Consider the following 21,112-nt stretch of genomic DNA (forward strand, 5'->3'; position numbering starts at 1 on the left):
ACTTTGCCGGGGAAGCATAAAGAAGGCAATTTTCATTACTTTTATTGCAAAGTTCATATTTTCTCTTTTCCGCCAAATGTATAGGTTTCTTGGTCTAATGTTTACCTGAGAGCAGCAATAATAAAAACAAACTTCACCCACTGTTGTCTTCACAGTCTTCAGTTATTAGTCGGTCTTTGTAATACTTCTACTTTTATGAGGGCTAAGTTTAATCCAGGCTTTTGCACCAACTGGTGGTATCAGAACATATGTAAGGTCTTCATTTATAACAACAAGTGGCTATGAAGCCTTTTGCTAACTACACTGTCACTATAACATGCAATAAACTTGCTGAAGAAAATGTAAAATCCTTCTGAGGTCAGTCAATACATTTTACATCCATTGATTACACAAGACAATAAATAACAATTTTGTGGTAAACATTTGTACAGAGTAGATATGTCATTTACCACAACACAGGGCTGTAACAAGTTATTAACTACAACCATACCGCAATGTGATGTGTGAAATTCATTATCACCACTCATATCTTACAAACTAAAATGTTAGCAACAATATAATAAACAACTGATTATCCAATGTGTTCAGCAGGAAACAAAATTTCACAAATATGGTAAAGATTCACAGCAACCAAATTATCATTAGGCATCTCTGTAATAAGGCCAGCATTGAATTTTCACAGTCTTTGCAGTGTCATGCTTATATTATTTTGGGTGCATGTAGTCTACCTCATGTCCATGCCACAAAACGTTTGCCTGATTTAAAGACTAATAGTTAAAAATTTTAAAGTTAAAAATGAAAGAAGATTAGAACAAGGTATTTATGGATTTATTTATAACATGAATACAAGTCTTTCTTTGTGGACCGAGTTTAAAACTGCATGGAAGGAGAGAATTATAGCAAATAAATCATCTTAATACTCTTGACATTATTACTAGTAGTTTTATCATCTCATCCTAAAATCATCAAATTTCAAGAATGGTCTGAAATATGTGTGTATTTTGTGTGTGTGTGTGTGTGTGCATGCACGTTTTGTGCGGTCATGTGTTCTGAAACTTTGCTGTCTTTGTTTCAATAATCAATCATATTGGTGAACATAATGTTTTTCAGTTTTTCTAAGTCACTGAGAACATTTACAGGTTATTGCTGCTCCCAAAGATTATACTCTTTGAGTTTTCATGAACAAGATGCTGAATAATAAATCCATGTAAATGGAAGTATTAAGAATATATATATATGCAAGTTACTGTGATACATTGCCATCTTTCTTCCTTTTGTTCATTCTTGATTAGACATTTCTAAATCTACGCAATAATTATCAGGAACATTTGTAATATACAAGATGGCATAAATCTTGAGGCAATTTACAGTTACATTTAATATCTTTTTATATCTGATTACATTGTATCACAAATAGTAGTGCAAAGTATTGATCGGTTGGAAAGATCTGCATTTATTTGCCTTAAAAATTTTGCAGAATAGTGTAGACAAAATAATAGCCTGGTCAGACATCTCACACTTGTATCATTAAATGTCAACAGCCATTAACTGGGTTAGTGGAATCATAAAAGGCAAACTTTTGATGCCTATCATTCCACACTTTACATAATCAGTGGACACGTTCCCTCCTTTATTTTCTTTGCATGGCTTGTATTTAAGTGTATTTTGAGATTTTCATCTTTACCTTACTGTTTATATGGTGGTGTCTCCTGCTTAGACTTTCAATTGAAGTAGAGAGCCATGAATGAGAATGAATTATTATTATTGATGTTGTTTTCACAACTCCATGGGCACATTTCTATATAATATATATATCTGTTGTTGCTTCTTTCAAAGCTGAGCTGAATCTTGTTGAAGTTCCTTGACCATAAGACGTAACATCCATTTTGTCTTGGCTGTCCATTTTCACTCAGATCTCCAGCTCTTATTCTTTCATTTCAGTAATACCCAATAGTGAAGTAATATCATTTGAAATGTTAGTCTGTGGGACTGTCAGTAACTAGCGAATCCTGGTTTCTAGTGCCTAGATCCATGGTCATGTGTGATCAGATCAAGAAGAAGAACAGGCAAGCTAGGAGAACGAGGTGACTTTTAATAACGCTGCTAGAAGCACCTCCCCTTGTTGACTCATAAAATTTCAACCTGGCGTGGAGTTCTTCATTCATATTGTCCTCATCTGACTGCTGTGATGTACGAAGCATGAAACTGCGCTGCACAATTCGGTCATTAAGTGGCTGAACTGGTCGGAAGTTGTTCACGAGTTGTTCACGTATAAACTCCGTCTCCAGTTCACTTTTCTCCTTGTGATGACCACCCTCCAGTTCACCTTCCTTTTCCTCGCCAGCATTATTTTCATCATCATGATCAGCATCATCATCATCATCTGCATCTGCTTGAGCATCATGCACATGGTCCATGGTTTTGTGATGAATGTTCTTGGCATTCTCTTCATCGATGGTGATCTCTGCAAGTATTTTCTTTTCAGTCAGTTCACGACGGAACCGTTCTTGCAGCTTGGAATCGCTTGCTATGCCTAGCTCATCCAGCACTGCCAATGCTTTTTGCTCGCGTTGCCGCTGTGAACGGGTGAGAATTCTGCCATTAGAAACTGAACGTTTGTGATGCCCATGGCTGGGACTGTTTTGAAGCATCTCACGGAATGCCTTCATCTGCAACACAAAATCAGTTGTCAACTCAACTCAATAGCACTGTTCAATCCATTCTTAGGAAAACCCACCCAAAGAATTTATGAAGAAAAATTATTACTTGATGGATCTAGGTTAACATCAGAGCTGATTTTCTAGTAAAAGATAGCATTCGAATGGAAATTATTAGAGCCTATAAGTTAGCTGTCAGTGTGGTGAATTTTAGGGCACAGTAATTTTAAGAAAGCAGCATCTTGAAGGACAAGACTTGGAGGATATCAGAATTGTCTTCACACTGTTTGAGACATAGTTCTGCTGCTGAGGTTCAAAATGGTTTAAAGCCACCAGCCATGGAATAACCTGTCTACTGAGATCTTTCTATACTGAAGTACTAATGCTATTGGTCTACAACAGCATATTATCAGCACAAATACTAATGATACAGTAGACGTGTATTATGAACTTGTGCTGTGATTAAAAAAAGTGCTTTTATAATAAGTAGTTCTTTGACAGGTAATGCAATACCTGTTTGTGTGATATGGTCTGTGGCTGTTCAAATACAGTCCAGATGACACTTTCGAAACACCCAGGTGTTGTAAGGAGCCATTGTAACGGAAGTAGCGAGAGATGTCCTTTGGTAGAAGGCTGCGAAGACTGATGGGCTTGAACTCTACTTGCATCTCATTATCTGGAAAGCATTTTTAACATTTTCTCTGACACCACTTTGGTAAGGTTCTGTGTATCTGATGTGCAAAGGTTACTGTTTAACATTTACTATAGTCTGACTTGCATTATTATTTACTTTAAGAGGATTTAACTGGTTTACACATTTGTAGGACAGTTTTCACAAGACACACCTCCTATAAATGGCCAAGCCATGCAACATCATTGGCAGTACTCTAGTGACACCTAAAGACAAAACTGACAAGCTGGACAAGTCAAGCACCATCTACAACTTCGAGTGCCATGGCTGCGACAGATTGTTTGTGGGGGAAACAAGAGAAGTGAACCTAAGAGTGAAGATGGAAGTCAGTCCTTGTCAGTGGAAGAACTTTTGCACAGTAGCAGGCATCTTTTCCCCATATGTAGTCACCATCCTGGATTGTGAGGCCTGGTAGTACCAGAGAAGAGTAAGGGAGCCATTGACATGGCGGTTCAAAACCCTCCCTCAGTAAAGACCGAGGACGACACCAACTGTCCACAAGTCTTATTAATTCATGTGCCCAGAGTTCATGTCATGATGTTGTTGTGCACTGAATACACCAGTCACTTAGCTTCTAGCTGTTGGCAAGGTGTGTGGATAGACGCTGAAAGCTCAAATGCTACTTTTTTCTTGAGTATAAAAGTTTAGTTTTCCCTCCACTATGGCTTCAGTTTCATTACAGGAACTTCCATTTAAAAAGTCTTTTCTAAATTTTTGATTAATGAATTAACCAGATTAGAGTGTTTAAGAGTATCTCATACCTGGATCATGAATCTGTTCCATAACATCGACAAGAGGCTGCAGAATGGGATTGTCATCCTCCGTGATCTGTGGACAATATATCCACCATCATATCAATAATAATTCTTAAGATCATAAGCATGCATGTCCTGTTTCCATTTCATTTTCTTTTCATAAAATTAGACAATTCATGCTACACTCAATACATACCAATTTCTTCTGACTCAGTTATGAACTTGTGGAAAGAATGATTTAAGCAATTTAATGCTGTCATTATGTGAGAAGGTGTAATACAGTCTAAAAGAAAGGACTAACCTCAAATAAAACACCCAGAACAGCTAAGCCTTGTTTTTCGCTCACAGCATGGGCAATATCTTCATACAAATCTGTGTTGTAGTTCACAATATGCAGCTGCAAAATGCAGAAAACAGTCACTGTCTGCTCAAGAAAATACAGTTAAGAACCTTCTATAAATTTTTACATAAGTATTGTTGCAGCAGTTCCCAAACTTTCAGCCTTTAAACCAAGATTCATTTGTAATAAGTGACAGTAGATGATATGGGTGGCTAGATAAATCTTTTCAAGATGGCCAGGCAGAATGAATGTACGCTCTTTTCAGTGTTTAGTAATGGTTCTCTCAGATCCGTAAAAGAAAGCTTATAACCTCCAGAGGGTAGGCTTTTCCATCAATGAAGTGCTCAGAGCCGTGGTGTTTCTCGTGTCCCCAGTGGAAGTGGAATTGTACTGTCTTGTACAAATAAGGAAGCCCACCATTTGCAACATAGAATTCTCCGCTAGTGACCACTTGCACTGAAAAGGATGTGAAATCTTAAATAATAAACTATTGGCATGCAAATATGCTTGAGGACAACAAAAATACATTGTTAAGCACAAGCTGAAAAAAATGATAATATGATTTTACTACAGTCAGACCTCAATAAGTCGACCTTCCCTAAGTCGAAAACCTCCCTATATCGAATCAATTGTTAGTTCTCGGCCAAATACCTGTGCCTATTATGTCATTTTCCCTAACTCGAAAACTCTGAACGTCGAATTTTTTTCGGGTCCCTTTGAGTTCGATTTATCGAGGTCCGACTGTATAAACATTTGTAAGTAAAGATGCTCAGTGAAATATACTGTAACAATCACCTACCTACTTATTTATCCACAAATGTCAACCCTGCTTATGCATGCCTGTAAATCTATGATATAATGTGTTGTAAAATATTGACAGCAGCCTGTCAAATCTGCACTTAGCGTAAGTAAATTGACGAGAGGTAATAATGACACACCAATGTTGTGTATGTATTCATTCTTTCTTGCATGTTTATTTATACATCATTGGATTTATTTCCTTGTAGCAGTGATTCTGCTTCCTTGTTGACAAACCATACATACCTGTGTGCCCATTGTTAAGGACTGTCATCCTGGAGTCGGGTTTGGGGGGATCAAACCAGATTGCAAAGTCTCGAAGTTCAGGGTTGTAAATAGTCTCCTCAGGACGGATGTCAATAGGTGACTGGTATTTTCCAGAACATGCTTGTGGGAACAGTTCGTGCCAGTACTGTGGACCTGTAGGAAGTGATCACATGGTTAGGTGATGTTATAGCCACATCATAGATAGCACCCAAGATAATCAAGACATGGAAGATATCTTTTCTAGCTCTAGAATATAGAACAGTCTTGCCCAACCTTTTTTTGCCCGAGGGCCACACTGGAGATGATATAAAATCTCATGGAAATTATGTTGTGTCTGGTTAAAATGAGCAGGCCGGATGAGGTACCTTCACAGGCTTTGGCCCGCTGGCCATAGGTTGGCACCCATGATATAGAATGTACTAAAACAAAATGTAGAAGGTGAGAGGAGACAAAGAAATCAGAGTAACCTAGCAAATATCTGATCCCTTCTTAGCATAGGCTTGCCTTCAAGCATTGACTTAATATGAGGGAAGTCAATCTAAGAAAAAGTTTGGAGATAGAATCAGAAATTGCTTGAAAGGAAATGATAGAAAGTGCCTAGTTGTTGCTCTAGCAGCAGGTCACCTTTATCTCCTGAATATGACCAGGAAGCAGCACTGACAGCACCTGCACACAGTAATGTCAAAATATTTATGAGAATCACATATTTGATAATTATTATTATTACAATACAGGAATGATATATAGTGTACTATTTTAATTACTGGATATTCTAGGCGAAACATCTGTTTGCAATCAGACTTAGAAAACCACGATGATCCAAAAAAGTATGTGTACATATACTTTTATATATGTATATGAATGTATATGCATATGTGTTTGTGTGTTGTTGTTTTTTTAAGTTTTCTTGCCATTTGTTTTTTCTAGAGCCAAAGCTGCACCTAATTCAAGTCAAAAACTTTTAAAAAATTGAACTATATGCAGATGCCACCCTACTTACGAATGAGTTACATTCCCAAAAGTTTTGTGATATGAATGGTTCACATCCTAAGGATCAATAAAGTTGTATTCGTAAGTCATTATTTTGTCATGCAATGAAAGTACTGTAATAATAAAACTTTTATTACATTTCAAATTGGTGCTATAAATTTGAGTTGATATAAGAGAAGAGAAGGGAGTTGCATGGGGCTACTGCGGGAAAGGGTTGTCCACTACCAACGCATTCTTCTCTTTATCTAATATTTCATCCGGTGGGCTTATTTTGTTCTATAGAATAATATTATAGGCCTATTTTAGTGAGAAGGGCGGCTCTGTAAATAATGCCCGGGTCGCATTAAAGCTCCAATCCGCCCCTGGCTAGGGGCCATTGACATGTAGATGTTGGAGGCATTGCTCTGCATGGGTTGTCTCAAAGCAGAAGAAGGCACGCAACTCAAAATTTGAACTTGTGAAAGTATTGCAAGAAATAAACTAGACAATGTCTGTCTGTATGTCCAAATGTTTGTACCACAAATGTTCTTAAGTAGGGTATTGTCTGTATAAGCATCAGTCTAGAATAAAGATGCTGAAAGTAAATTATACAAACCAACCATTGTCTGCAACCTTCCTGTGCTCCTTCAAAACTTGTTTGTACACTTTTTGTGAAAAGGATACATTTAAAGTTTAAGGATATATTTAAGGTATGGGTGAGGCAGGATTTTTCTTCTGTAGGCATTATAAACCAATATAAATATGAATATATTGATATTAAATAAGCGATGTACATAAAAGATGTAACTAATAAAATGCTTCATTTTTCATAACCCACAATGCTGTTTGAACATTATATTGATGAGATGCATACTTATCATATTTTGCCACCCATTCAGGTTATCCTCACCTTTCACCTCAAAATTCATTGGGTTTTTTTTCTCCAGAACCGATTACTTTTTCACAGGATGAGATATTCAGTGCAGGACTGGAGTAACGCCCGTGAAATGGCATTATAGTTAAAAGCTTGTCAACAATTCGTGCTTCAGCCCTGTTACGGCTGGACGAAATGACCCACACACACACCCCTGAAAAAGAACCCTGTTCCATTCCTCGCTTCGCTCGTTAGCGATGAACCATTGATCTCACGCTCCCCTAATATAGCCTGGCTTGGGTGGCACAGTTGCAGGTGAGGCACATTGTTCCCAAATATGAGTCATGCCTAGCAATGACATTGCCCCTCAGCTTTTGTGGCGAGGCTTTTGACGGAGTAGCTACATGGTTTTCAAGTGCAAACAACTCCGCAGTTACCCTGCACTCGTTCTTGTAACCTTCTGGGCATAAAGCACCTCTCAGTTGACACCTCCTTACAACGAGGGTGGGAAATACTGCACACAAATCTTGGTTTAGGTCGGTTTTAAAGTCCCGTGTTCTCGCGTGTAATCAGACTATCAATTATGCGTTAATTAGCTACTACATTTTCAGGTAAGCCGCTTCAAATATTGTAATTGCTTTTTTAGTATCAATTGAATGCCATTTATAATTAAACGTGTATTTGTTGATGTGTGTTTGTTAATGGTTCGAGCAGAAAAAACGGGGTTTCCACTCAGTTTGGGTGTCCATCTGTTGAACGGGAAAGTCTGTCAAGGGTGAGTGTGGTGGGATTGACCCTAGCAACCCTGCGTCAACACGACTCTGCCTTGGCGCCCCATCCTCAGGTCGCCCCCCAACCCTTGGTCGTCACATCACTAGTCTTGTAACGGCTCGGGGCTGAACGTTTGCTTGTCCGGAGTGTTTGTGTGCGCCTAGTTATTATCGGTGAGATGAGGGGTTTCAGAGACGACAGAAACAGGCGGTTAGCCGGGGTTTGGTGTCCTTAAGTACACCCTTATGCCGGGGTACACTCTCCTAGTTTTCTGTGACACAGGATCGTTCCATGTGGATCAACCATCAGGGAAGAGGAAGGGGATAGGAGCAGACGTGATGTCCGGACCTGGAAAGGTTGGGAGTGTTTATGATGGGAGGGGGTTGGAAGGAGGAGACGGACGACGAGTGTTTAAGTGCGCGTGTGCGTGAGCAAAGAAGAAAACAGATATGAGACGAGAAGCCATGCATTCACTACGAGTTATATTGTGAAAGGGTGACAGTCTGTGATGCATTGAGAATTAACCCCACCCGATACTTTGAGATGTTTTATTCTTGACCTTGAGTTCTATCGCGTAATCTGCTATTGATCGTAACCCTCCTCCTCCTGCTCCTCCTCTTCTCCTCCTCCTTCTCCTCCTTCTTCTCTTCCTGCTGTCCGCTGAAGGAAGCTGGTATTGATCAACAGCTTTCTCCCGGCTGTGAGCTCGACTAACATGGCAACTGCTGGGTCTGTTCATGCTTTGTCCTGAGCTCCCCGCGTTACCTCAGCCCAAGCCAGTGAGAATTATGGTTTAATCCTCAACACCTGACCTGGACACCGCCGCCATGTGAAAAGTGTCGTAAAATTAAAAGTGTTTAATGACATCGGTGTACATCTGACCTTCAGTATGTAGCCACTCATCTTAACCTTCGAAAGGGACAGTCGTGATACACCTGAGGGGCACGACAGACACTCGGTTAGTAGAGCAGTGGATGTCAAAAAAGCTGTCCTCCTTTTTGACAAAGTACCGCACCAACACCCTCGGCTATCAAGTGTGTGCGTGTGACCAATTTCTTCACTCACTGGCCTATTCAAACTTTATAATGATGAGTGCAAGAGGATATGTGTGGTTCAATGCAGCAAATGACATTAAAATTCTTCTTCAGACTGGCTGACACATAAAAACAGAAGTGTTAGCATACAGTTTGTCTGTAGGAGGAGAACACAAACTTCTATTTCTGGCATGAGTTACGACAGCAGGGCAAAGAGAATGGTTTGACTAAGGTCAATAGTCCGGGAAGAACTCGGTAAATCTCATCAATAAATCAGCTACAAACCAATAATGTCCATATAACGGATCTGCCAACGGGGAGATCCTCTATAAAAACAAACCAAAACAAATAAAACACATCGCCGTTAACTAAAAAGGTCTTTACGAAACGACTATGGACATTAAACCAAATGGCATCAGATTTACAAACAGGTCTAGAATGTGACTTGTAGTAAATGTAAATTCACCGAATGTTTTGTTAATTTTTTTTAAGAAATGCTAATTGGGCGTTTATATGATGTCAAGAATAACCAGACAATAGAAATGCAACGAGTGCATTTTATTCATTTTCTGCTTATCGCTGACATCACTTAAATACCCGTGAGGCATTTTAAAAACAACAGCTCATAACTGAGTGGATCATCTTTGCTGATGTATGTCGGTTATCAAAAGTTGCAACGAATGTGCTGATAGAGTGTGAATGTGACCTAATGAGTAACTTACATAATAACAGAGGTCAGCTGTTGGTGCACGGTAAATAACAGATAAGAAGTTGTCCTGATAAGAAAACATTTCCGTATTGGGCTGAGGGGTTGTACGAATGAATTCCAGTAAAAGTGTTCCTTGTTAAATTTGCTTGACTTACATCCTGAAGTTCTTTCTGAAAGAATTTGTGTATATTGTGCTCTCTCTCTCTCACTGTTTAACACGGAGAGAGGGAGAGATTGGCTAGGATGAGAGGAAGAGAAATATGTAAATTAGTGTAAAACCGATGTGTGGGAGAAATGGCGTGGACATGACACAGAAGTTCTCTATAACAAGAAGCTACCTCCCTGTAGTCAACACTTGTGACCTCCACCCCACACTTAGCTTCATTATTTACTTACTTTCCCACACTGCCCTGTCATTTCAGCCCTCGGTTTGCCCCTCCACATTCTTTGCCTGTCGTTAGCAGGGTTCCAAAGTTTACCGACATCTATTAATAAAAGTGTTTTAATTATTTTCGTGAAACTTGGAGTTGACTCGTACTGTCGCCTTATCGATCGCTGCTCAGACCGGCAAACATCGCCACTGTCGTCATTATCCTTATCACTGTCGCTTGTGAGGATTTCGTGATAAGTCGTTGGTCACCTACATTTCTCTTGGGGTTAGGATTAAAAGGTTATTTGTGGAACTGCTCTAAACAGTTTGTCAAGATACATATTAATGCCAAAAGGCTTGTACTTTTTAAAACAATGATTTTGGAGGTAGAGGAAGATGATAATTACAGTCGTGACTTTTTTCGGGTGCAGGGGGTGCACATGCTGAGTGAAGATGTCTGACATATAAGTGCTAAAACTCTTTGATACCAAAACACAGTGAAAAGGTGCAGAGCTGACACACGAGGAACTCGACAACACACGAAGCTTTTGTAAAGAAATCAATCTTGTTACCTGTGTAGGCGACGAAAAGTGTCCCGACAGCTAGCAGCCAGGTATTGCTGTCCATGCTGACTGGGTGAGTGGAAGGCACTAGAGTGGAGAGTAGAGTGGAGAGAGGAGAGAGAGCGTGGCCGGTGTGAGAGCGAGCGCGCCGTCCCGACACAGTGGGTGCAGGAGGTTGTAGTGGCAAACACCGAGGCCACGCCTTCCTCTGACCTCCAGCCTCTGACCTTCAGGCTTCCCCTTGCTGTGGGGTCGGCCGCCTGGCGGAGACCATCCTGTGGCTGAGAAAATACTGGTGGATGTGTGCAAGTCAACGGGGGAAGGAAACTCCTACGTAGCGACTTAATTTTACTTCTTCCTGTTCGTGCCGTCTGTTATTATAATAAGCAGGTCCGTGATGACACTGAATTATACTTCCTTTACTTATATCATAAATATATGGTATATCATAAATAGCTTTCTAGTGACTCCAAATTCTGCTTCCTCTACTTTCTGTTGTATCATAAACAGCTCTGTAGCGACACCAAGTTCTGCTTCTTGTATTTGCTATCATTTTTTTTTCTTTTAACTCCTCCCACCGTCAACCTTTCTAAAATATTTCAACCCTCCCTTCCCCGTACGCCCTCGCTCCCCAAGGTCATTTATTTCTCGTGTAGACTGCAAGTTCTTTTTAAATGTTCATAATCAGCTCTCCGTGCGGTTTTCACCTGCCATCATTTTACATTAGTGAAAAGGCCGCCTAGTCTACATTGTCTACCACTAGCAGTCTATAATGTCTACCTCAATATATTTTACGACTCGGCAATGCTAAGTAGTCCATATTTCCACGTGTTCCAAATTTCTGACAAGATTAAAGAGAATGTTGAGGATATTCAACTGCAACTTGTTTCTCTTTGTCTTGAACAAAATACAGTTCCAGTTAATCACATAGGATATGTGTATTTATATGTTTTATTTGAATAATCCTATGCGTGGCTTTTGCGTAATGAGTGTCTTTTCAACACGCGTGAAAGTCGTTAGTCTTTTGTGACTTCGTGAACAGTAAGTGTTAGGGTGTGTTTCAATTAATAAGTGGATTAGAAATACATCACGGGTGTTTGGTGTGTTGCAGGTGAGGACGAGTCGCATGTGGCCTTCTTGAACCACTTCGGAGAACAGCTGCAGCTGTTTAGTCACGTGGTCGTGGTGTCGCTGGCGGAGCTGGCGGGTAAGGAGCAAGTGGTTGGCGACGCCTACCTCAGCCACATCCTACGGTTCAACTCCCCACACATCACCTACGTCACCTTCGACTTCCACGAATACTGGTCAGTTTTGGATCAGAAGAGCGAAAGTGTGTCCTGAATCGCTGCTCCTGGGATTGACTGATCGAGTGACTGACTACACGTAGCATGGCTGACCGAGTTATCTACCCGTGTAATTCCTGTTAATACTCTGTATGAAAAGCAGGGTGTTTTGCTATTAACGACGATCGAGACTTTAACGGAAGTAGAATGAAATAAAACCGGAGGTGTGCGGTGACGTCACAGTGTGTAGGGGCCCGGCCGGCGTGGACGTCACGAGCTCACGTGATCGGAATGCGGTTCGTTAGAGACATCAGTAGGTCTTGTTTCTAAAAAGGGCCCCGCCGTATATATAGGTGCTGTCATACAGTGGGTATCACGAGGGATCGGGTTATCTGTTAGATTATCAATTCTCCAGCACGCTGAGTAGTCTTGGTGGATGCGACAAGCTTGTGAGATAGTCTAGGTTGGGAGGGGCGAGGGGGCTGACCGTGTATCTGTGACCTTCGTGACAGTCAAACAGACAGCTGAACCATTTGTGAGGATTCTCCAGATGATGTAGTGCGCCCTAAGCCTCGCTTCAACGAAAGGCTGAAGATAACGCCTGAGATAAACATGAGATAAAGAGAGCGAGATTGATTGAAGGAAGAAGAAAGTGAGAGTATCACTGGGTCATGCTGGAGAAGAAGAGAATGAGGAGGAGAAAATATAGCAGCGAGTAGTACTGCAGTTGCCGGGGGAAGGTGCACATGTTGGTCGCGGCCTTGTGAGCATCGTGTCCATCGTGATGGACCAGCTGTGCGTGATGCCAGGCGAAGAGACAATCACTGTATCATGCTTTTGTGCTGGTGCCTAGCACCAGTGAAGGCAGGGTTTTAAATCTCATTCTTGGTGGATGCCAGGGTTTTCCAATCACTCCTGTGTGCCCTTTACATTGCCATTTTCCCTCTTGTGTGCGTTCTTAGTGCACGCGCGAGTGGGCATGCGTCCAAACGTATATGTGTATGTGTGTGTGAGGGTGTAATGAGACCCGATGTCTCGGGCAGAACCAACGTTTTCTTATGGTCTGTCCATAGGTAGACACTGGGTCTTGTGGTGTTGATGAATGGGTATATTCTACGGAACATGTGTCTCGATGAATTAGCAGAATTTTCATGGTTTTGTTTGTCGAAACCAAACAAGCCTGAGTTGTATGTGTTTTGCTTTTTCGTGTTAAGATTTGTTCCTTGCTTTTATTTTTCATTTTATTTTGTATTTCTGTATTATTATTGACAATTATTTTGTATGAGACGATAGCAGTGCTATTGAAAGAAGTGAGAGCCATTTAAAAACGGTCGTGAACTGAGACCTTAAGCGCATGCGCAGACCATGAGACGTTGGTTCTACCTGAGACATCTGGTCTCATTACAGGGAAGCACGTGTCGGTGCGCGTGTGTGTGAGAGAGAGACTGTAAGAGATAAAGAGATTGTCGAGCTCTGACCAATCTTTTAAAGTCACTTGCCTCAGGATCGTTGTTCTTTCTCTGTACGTGACATTTGATTACACAACCAGCTGCTTGGCGGTGATATAATTGCTGATTGGATGTGAAACATCTGTCCAAACCCCCAATCTCCGAGATGCCCATCCCCTCTTCCGGGCCCTGAGATAGGTCTGTGACCGTTGGTGTATTGGTGTGTACTGATGACCTACGGGCTCAGCGAAAGATTTATGGGTTAGTGCAAAGGTCAGCGGCTTGAGAAGGTTGTGGCACACTGCTGTACACTGACGGCCTCTCCAAGGTGCACCAACATCTACAAACATTCGCACCTAGAAAATGGGAGGGCCTTCGTCCTTAACTAAACATGGCCCATAGCCGAATACATGTGCTGGCCACCTGTTCTCCACTGGTCAAATTGTCTGCTGAACCCCTAGCTTTTAGCCCTTTGCTCTTCTTTGCTCTGGTAAAAGTTTATTGCCTCAAACATCGGTCAAAAACTGCTTGCATGCTTGTGTGTGTGAGATAGAGATTAGAGAAAGAGCATGCTGAAACATGCTGCATTAACAATAGGACAGAAACATGTGTTCTATTTTTCTTTCTTTTTTTTTTTTTTTTTTTTTTTTTTTTTTCACGAAGGCATAGTTGCTCATGAGTGTGGGATTTAAAAGCTGTTCATTTGTGTCTCACTTAAAGGCATGTAATTGTTGGCTTGTTGGGGGAAAAAAACAGGGTAAAAAGGCGTCCCTATAATGAAAGTTCTACTTAAACAGAGCTTGTATTCATACTACATTGTCTAAAGACTGCTTGCACCTGCACGGATTAGTGAGATGGTCGCACCTTGTCTTGTGTTTGCCTCGTCACACGAGACCCAGCTTAAAGGTGTACTAGAGCGCAAAACGGTTTGTCTTTAAACGACTGGCTTCAGTTCTGTACAGGATATTACTTTCCGTTGTGTGTCAGTATGCGAGATGTAAATAAACATGAACAGAAAGACCTCAACTGTACTACAGTGAGCTTAACTCAGTCTATTGTTTCAAAGAATTACACACACACACTTTTATGCTTGAAGCTTTTTTCTTGGCACACAACATGCAGGTTATTTCGATATTGCTGTCCTTCTAGATAAATTTGTAGAGCTAAACATGTATTGTTATCCTCATTAATAAGTTATGCAATTAAAGCTTAAAGCAGGTTTTCTGTCTGCAGTTTTATCTGAGCAATGGTTTTGATCATATAAAAGGTTTTGATTCTTCCATTGTTCAAGTTGGATTTACTTTTTTTTTTTTTTTTTTTTTTTTAGCATTGTTGTTAAACTTAACTCTAAATGGAGTTAACTAATTTTTCCCCGAAATCTGATTTATGGATAAAATAGTAAATTTGTTGATTACCTCAGAGGACAGTTTGCATGTTCCAGAAATGTTTGTTGTTCTAGTTGTCAGTTTATCTTCTGTACTTGATGGATTAGGTTATTATGTGTCAGCAATGTGAAAGACAAACACCTCACACATACCGACATCAACGTCTTTGAAGTATTTCTGTGAACAGAAAAAAGCTACAGGAGCTGAATATTTAACTTGTAAACGATGTAAACGATGCCCGCGCACCTGTGCTACAGAGATGGTGTGATAATGATGTCCGGCCTTCGCAACTTGTAGTTCGACAGTTCTAGTTGTCTGTCTTTTGTTAATTTTTTTTTCTGTTTGTGGACAGTCGGGGCATGAGGTTCGAGAATGTATCACTCTTGACGGATGGCATCAAAGACATCATCAAAAACATGCGATATTGCTGGTAAGTACTGACCTTTCACCTTTTGATGCCATTGGTGGCCACACCCCTTTTGTCTATTTCAGCAGCTCTGCACTGTTCAAGTTCCAAGCCGGCAGAAGTCTGGAACTAATTGGATTCACACTACATATGTTTACTGTTGTTTATTGTTATCTACAAAACTGCATCGTCTGTCTGTCCTCAGGCTGCAGGTGTCCACTCAGAGACTGTAGTTGTAAATGTCCACCCTGACTTTATCCGCGTGGTCTTTAGGGATTTCTCTCAGTGTGTTGAGATTGATGGCAGCAAAAGCCTTGGTAATCCATAAAATATGTGGGTCCCAGAATTTTCAGATGCGCTACATTTTCTTCAACAGCCCTTACTCCTTTAATGTAATTTAGATGCCTCACAGCTGTTTATACCGGCAGCTTTACATCTGTCACTGAAGGATCAAGCGGAATGCAAGGACCTTATTACCCGCGTCTTTGTGTCGAATTTTCTTGCTTCGTCCAATCATTTCCCTCTGAATAAAGAAAATGTGCTGCCGACTGATTCTGATCGACAGAGAATTAAGCCACACTTTTTCATTTGTGGAGGGTGGTGGGGTATACTTGCCTTTTTAAGCCCTACTTCTTTCCTTGCATCTCTCTACCCTCCTTTTGCCGAAATAGTCCATCCCCAGTCGGGAGCGACAGAGGTCAAGAGTTGTAAATCTGGAACTGATCCACCTGGATACAGGGAGAGTGCCAAAAGGAGATGGAAGTTCTACATGCATGGATCTGAGAGATTTTCCTTCCAGTTAAACCCTTTGGTGAACTAAATCAGCACATGAATGAAATTGCTTTCCATTTTATTAAAATATTTCTGCACGCCCCACCACTATGTTTCCGTAAAATCTTATCTATTTCACTTAATGAAATACATGTACTGACCTAATTTTATTTCACTTCATCACGCGTGTTCTTGTGTGAGAACACCCCAGACATCCTCCCTGAGGATGGGTTACCGCCCCCTGGTGCACCTGATCGTCTCAAAGCTGTTACCGTCCAGTGCAGCTGATGCCCTAAAATTGTGCCCGAGCCAAACTTGACAGCAACAGACAACATGGAATTTCTCAATCTGAAGTTTTTCCATCGATGACAGATGCTAGGTTCCTAATTCCGTTGTCACGACTGAAATTTATGTTGGTATAATGCACGTGCAGCAACATTTTGAATATTTGAATACTTAGTTTCTGGCTCGGCGTAAAACACCATTTTTTTCTCCCCTCCTATCATCCTCTCTCTTCAGTAACTGGATACTCAATTGTGTTTGTAATGGGATGTGACAGTCGTGTTAATTTGACGGATTGTTGCAATTGCAGTTTCAGAATGTGATGTGTATTATTTATATACACACGATTGTTATTATGTGACATTTCTGGTTTGTATGTATCATTGTTTGTATCATGGTTACAAATGCCCCTGTGGGCTTATAGCCGAATAAAGAAAGAAAACAATGATAAACATAACCCAGCTATCTTTTAAAAACATCTTTTTTTTTTTGTTCTTTTCTCTGTCTCTCTCTCTCTCGCACGCGCGCACACACACTACCTAAAGCTATAAACAAGTGTGCACCAGCAAGTGCTGCCTTGTTCAACACTTTATTAGTCAGTCCAATCTTTCTCTGTCTTTCTGGTGGTGCGGCTGTAATTCTAGTAGAACATGTTTCGCAATTTACATCTGTCCATGAATTAAGCATGCTCTTGGCCAGACTATGGCCACTACACCCTGAAGGTTCTGTCGGGGTGCCCCTGCGCGCCAAGGCACGACTGAACTGAATTAAAAGCTAACTTCAGTGAGATTTTTTCCCAAATAAATTAGCAAGAGGCTACTTCTCTCTCCACAAGTTACAAGCATTTCACCATTGCAGTTTTTACGGGCGTTTTGGAAAGATATTACAGCAGGAGGCTCACTGTTATGGGAACTCTCCATTAGCATGTGTGTCAGTAATATGAGATGTGAGAATGTAGGCCAATCCACGTATGCTTTTCCAAAAATAATTGATGAACGAGCAAACGCGGGCTTTTTTTTTTTTGTTTGTTTGTTTTGTTTTTTGTGACAGACTAGTGGCAGCGCTATGTACAGTTTAAAGGTGTCGGCAACTTCGATTTTATGTTTATGGTGGACGTGGGCCGACTTTAAATCTAAGCCAGCTAGTTCTGTATAATCATGAACTTTAATGGTCCGTTTGAAGCCTGACTTTGCCGCCTTCAAACATAATTATTCCTGCGGCGTTTGATCGAAAAAGTGTGAGGTGTAACTGCGACATCGAAAGAAAGTGCTTTTACAGCCTGTCCTGACTTCCATCCACTCATCCCGGGTCTTAGTTGTCACACATTCTTGCCTTTTCATCCCAGTCTGCTCAGCCGAGGACAGCTTGAGTGTTCGCTTCTCTCTTGGCGACATGCTTAATCCTAGCAGTCTCCCGTTGACCCCAGCAGCTCCACACGACGAGAGGGGAAGACGAGGGCTTGATCTTCACACCGGGTGATCCCTGCATGGAGAAAGCAGTAAAGATCTCTGGTGTCTTGAAAACCATAAATCCAGGTTTCTGTGTTGGTTCACAGCAGACGACTTTTTTCAAGAGTGTTTCAAAATATGTTTGTTTCTTTTCTTCAGAGCGCATGTGGCGTTTTCACCCGTAAAATCACTGTCCATAGGTAAAGTAAGCGCGCGTGCGTGTGTGCGAGAGAGACATCATTGAGTAGGCTTGCGCTCATTTCAAGGGGAATGTGAACAACAACCCTCATTATCATCATTATCATGGTTAGAGCTTAAAATAGAAGCAAATAATAAGTGCAATATTTGTATAGCGCACACTAAAACCCTTAGCGCTTAAGAACGAGAAGAAGCCATGGACAGCATACGAGGAACAGAAGAACAAACAAGCAACATATGAATAAAAGAAGAATAAAAAACAGGACTGGTGACGAATAACGACAAATACAGTAAATGCAAATAACAAGGACTGAGAGTATCGTGAGTTCGCAAAGGAAGACGATCAAGGAAGTAGCAGTAGGCGGATAAGGGAGGTAAGGGTGTAACAAAGGGCCATCATTGTGTGGACTGTTATTAAAAGTAATTAAGGAAGAGGTACGTTTCCAGTGCACATTTAACGGATATAATCATGCTATACAATAGCGATAACATATAACAAACATCGCCATTATCACACATTGGAACATCAACACTAGTTCAGTACTAAAAAGTTTGTTTACTTTAAAGCAGGGTGGGGTCAGAGAGAGGGAGAGAAGCATGTATGTCTGCAATGTGTGTGCGTGTATTTTGTTTATCTCAAGTCTGACATATTTGTGTAGGGTGGACAACAAGGGTGTGATCTGCGAGCAGAATGGCGTGTTCCGAATAAACTGTATTGACTGTCTTGATCGGACTAACGTGGTTCAGACCGCCATCGCGAGAATCGTCATGGAGACACAGGTACGTCAAGGTGACACGCTCACCTGCAGCTTGCGAGCGTCTGGCGGGATATGTGTGTGTTATATTTTTGTTACAAGTTGTCGATTTAAGTTACAGTGTTTTTCGTCTAGAAGTAAACTCTAAATAAATAATTTCAGTTCGTTATCCTTTCCTTACAAATTTACATATGAAAACACATGAATATCTGGCAACATATTTCTTGCACGTTCGTACATGAAGTTGTGCTTGGTTTGGCAGAGGGCTGGGTTTGAGTTGCAGATGACGTAGTGCAGTGAACACAGCTCTGTCTGGCGACAGCTGACGCCGTTGTTGTGCCGAGGGCACGGTGTAGACCAGGTGTTGAGACTTGTAATACACCAACAGATAACACACAGGCCTTTCTACGGCGACTCCTAACCTCTACCCTGCCCCTCCACCACCTTCCATATACCCCTTTTACATTACTGATCCATTGCAGAAACATGAATTATATTTTTTTACCTTCAAGAGGGGATAGATTGAAGGGTTTTCTTCTTTATTTTACTGGTCATGCTTTACATACACACAGTAGTTTCAGTTTCGAAACGATGAAGCTAACTGGGCAAAGGAGAAAACGTAAGGTGCACGTGTTTGCGCGCGAGTTCTGTTTGTGGGTTTTCTTCAGCCCTGTCTCTTTTTCATGTGTACACCTACAGTGGTGGCTGAACCTACTCTCTGGAGGCGGTATGCCTTTTAGAATTTCACATTTTCTAGATACTAGATGTGTGACACTTTGTCCTGCTGCCGCTTTTAAAGTCAACCGCTGCTCGAGGCTGAGTCAGCATTCTGACATTTAAATCTTACCGTTGTTTTATTTTAACTGTTTTATTGCCATCCTTTAGAAGTCAGTGTATGTGACTCTATTCTCGTCTAACATTTATAATTTGTGACAAGGGTTAGTGGGTTGTCCGGCTGTCTGTTGCAGTCGTTTCCTTCGTCACTAATCTTCTTTCTTTCCTTCGCTTTTACTCCAAGAATGCATACTTTGTCACGAAAGCGAGTAATCACTCCGAAGTACATGCAGTAGGTGAAACAGTATCAACAACCCAAAAGTCTTTTTAACAATATCAAGAAACCTGAAAGCGGATTTTATCAGTTTAACTACCCGTAATTGCATGTGGCTCAGAAACACACATGTGGTTAGTCTTTGCTTGTGGACTGTTGTTACAGTTTCGGAAGCTTGGTCTGTTGCCTCCGGAGGAGTCGCTACCCCCGAGCTGCCGTCGAACCTACCAGCAACTGTGGGCCAACAACGGCGACGCCATCAGCCAGCAGTACGCGGGGACAGCGGCACTGAAGGTGGGCACTGAGGAATAGCTTCAAGATGATGCGGTATTGGGGGCGATCTCCTTAACAGTTACACTTCAGAACTGTTTGTAGAACTGTTTGGTGTATGGCATAAGCACGAGGGTGACTGACGACCGGAAGCAGACCGCTGGCTGGAGGAAAGTTGTTTTCCGGCACAAACAAACGTAGACATTGCAGATATACTCTAGAGGTCCCTCATACATGTGTGTGAGCCTGTGTTTATGTCGAGAACATTAGCCAACTCCGAGCAAACGAAACAGATGGGTGTTGGAGGCTCACACATAGTGCCACGCAAGGCACAGAGGATGAGCTTGACTCAGTGTTTCCCACCATAAAACGCAAGAGGCTTTTTTTTTCTTTCTTCTACCCCTAGTTACAATTGTTAGGGGTTGTTCGGACTATTAAAATTGTGAGGGGTGAGTGGTTAGACCCCCAGATTAACATTTTTGGGTTTTATCGGCCAGTCTCAGAAAAATACACACAACTGTGTATATATATATAAATCTTCATTCCAAATGTCAAGAAATTACTTTGTGGAATGTCATGCATATAAATTGTGTCACTGACATTCCACAACAAGTAATGAGAAAGTATCATCTTTCATTTGTCTTTGCAAAATTCTTACGCACTGACACCTCCGACATAAGTATCTACGTCTAACATCTAACCTCTAACGCCAACTCGCATACTTCTGCCCCGTTGGCCAACGTTCTTTTTACGTGATTTCTTTTTATGTCCTCCACGGCAATGGGCAATACTCATTAACCAACCTATAGTTAGCTGCCTCGTAGCCATGGGCTGGAGATGGCGTGACACCCAGTTATGTGAGATAAATTGTTGCTGTTCTGTTTGACATGCAGCTGTAACTGTCACCCGTCTGTTCAGGGTGACTTCACGCGCACTGGAGAACGAAAGCTGACGGGTCTGGTGAAGGATGGAATGAACTCGGCCAACAGGTAGATAACGTGATGTGACAGAGTCATCAAA

General features: G+C 41.3%; 2 protein-coding genes across 2 annotated transcripts in view; one reads left to right on the forward strand and one right to left on the reverse strand.

Moving 5' to 3' along the window:
* The window catches only part of LOC112563724 (phosphatidylinositide phosphatase SAC2-like), a 131,449-nt gene that overhangs the window by 90,534 nt on the left and 19,803 nt on the right, over nt 1-21,112 (forward strand). The window contains exons 10-14 of the mRNA XM_025237992.1: nt 11,910-12,102; nt 15,267-15,344; nt 18,679-18,799; nt 19,988-20,116; nt 21,011-21,081. Coding sequence (XP_025093777.1) covers nt 11,910-12,102; nt 15,267-15,344; nt 18,679-18,799; nt 19,988-20,116; nt 21,011-21,081 — 592 coding nt within the window. The remainder of the gene's footprint in view (nt 1-11,909; nt 12,103-15,266; nt 15,345-18,678; nt 18,800-19,987; nt 20,117-21,010; nt 21,082-21,112) is intronic.
* LOC112563722 (carbonic anhydrase 13-like) lies at nt 358-11,110 on the reverse strand. Its single transcript, XM_025237989.1, is given in 9 exon segments — nt 358-2,669; nt 3,171-3,247; nt 3,250-3,333; nt 4,110-4,176; nt 4,405-4,500; nt 4,754-4,899; nt 5,488-5,661; nt 6,133-6,174; nt 10,808-11,110. Coding segments are annotated over 9 exon segments (1,365 nt in total). The 5' UTR covers nt 10,863-11,110; the 3' UTR covers nt 358-2,045.

Source organism: Pomacea canaliculata, linkage group LG5 (assembly GCF_003073045.1).
Source record: "Pomacea canaliculata isolate SZHN2017 linkage group LG5, ASM307304v1, whole genome shotgun sequence".
Taxonomy (NCBI): domain Eukaryota; kingdom Metazoa; phylum Mollusca; class Gastropoda; order Architaenioglossa; family Ampullariidae; genus Pomacea; species Pomacea canaliculata.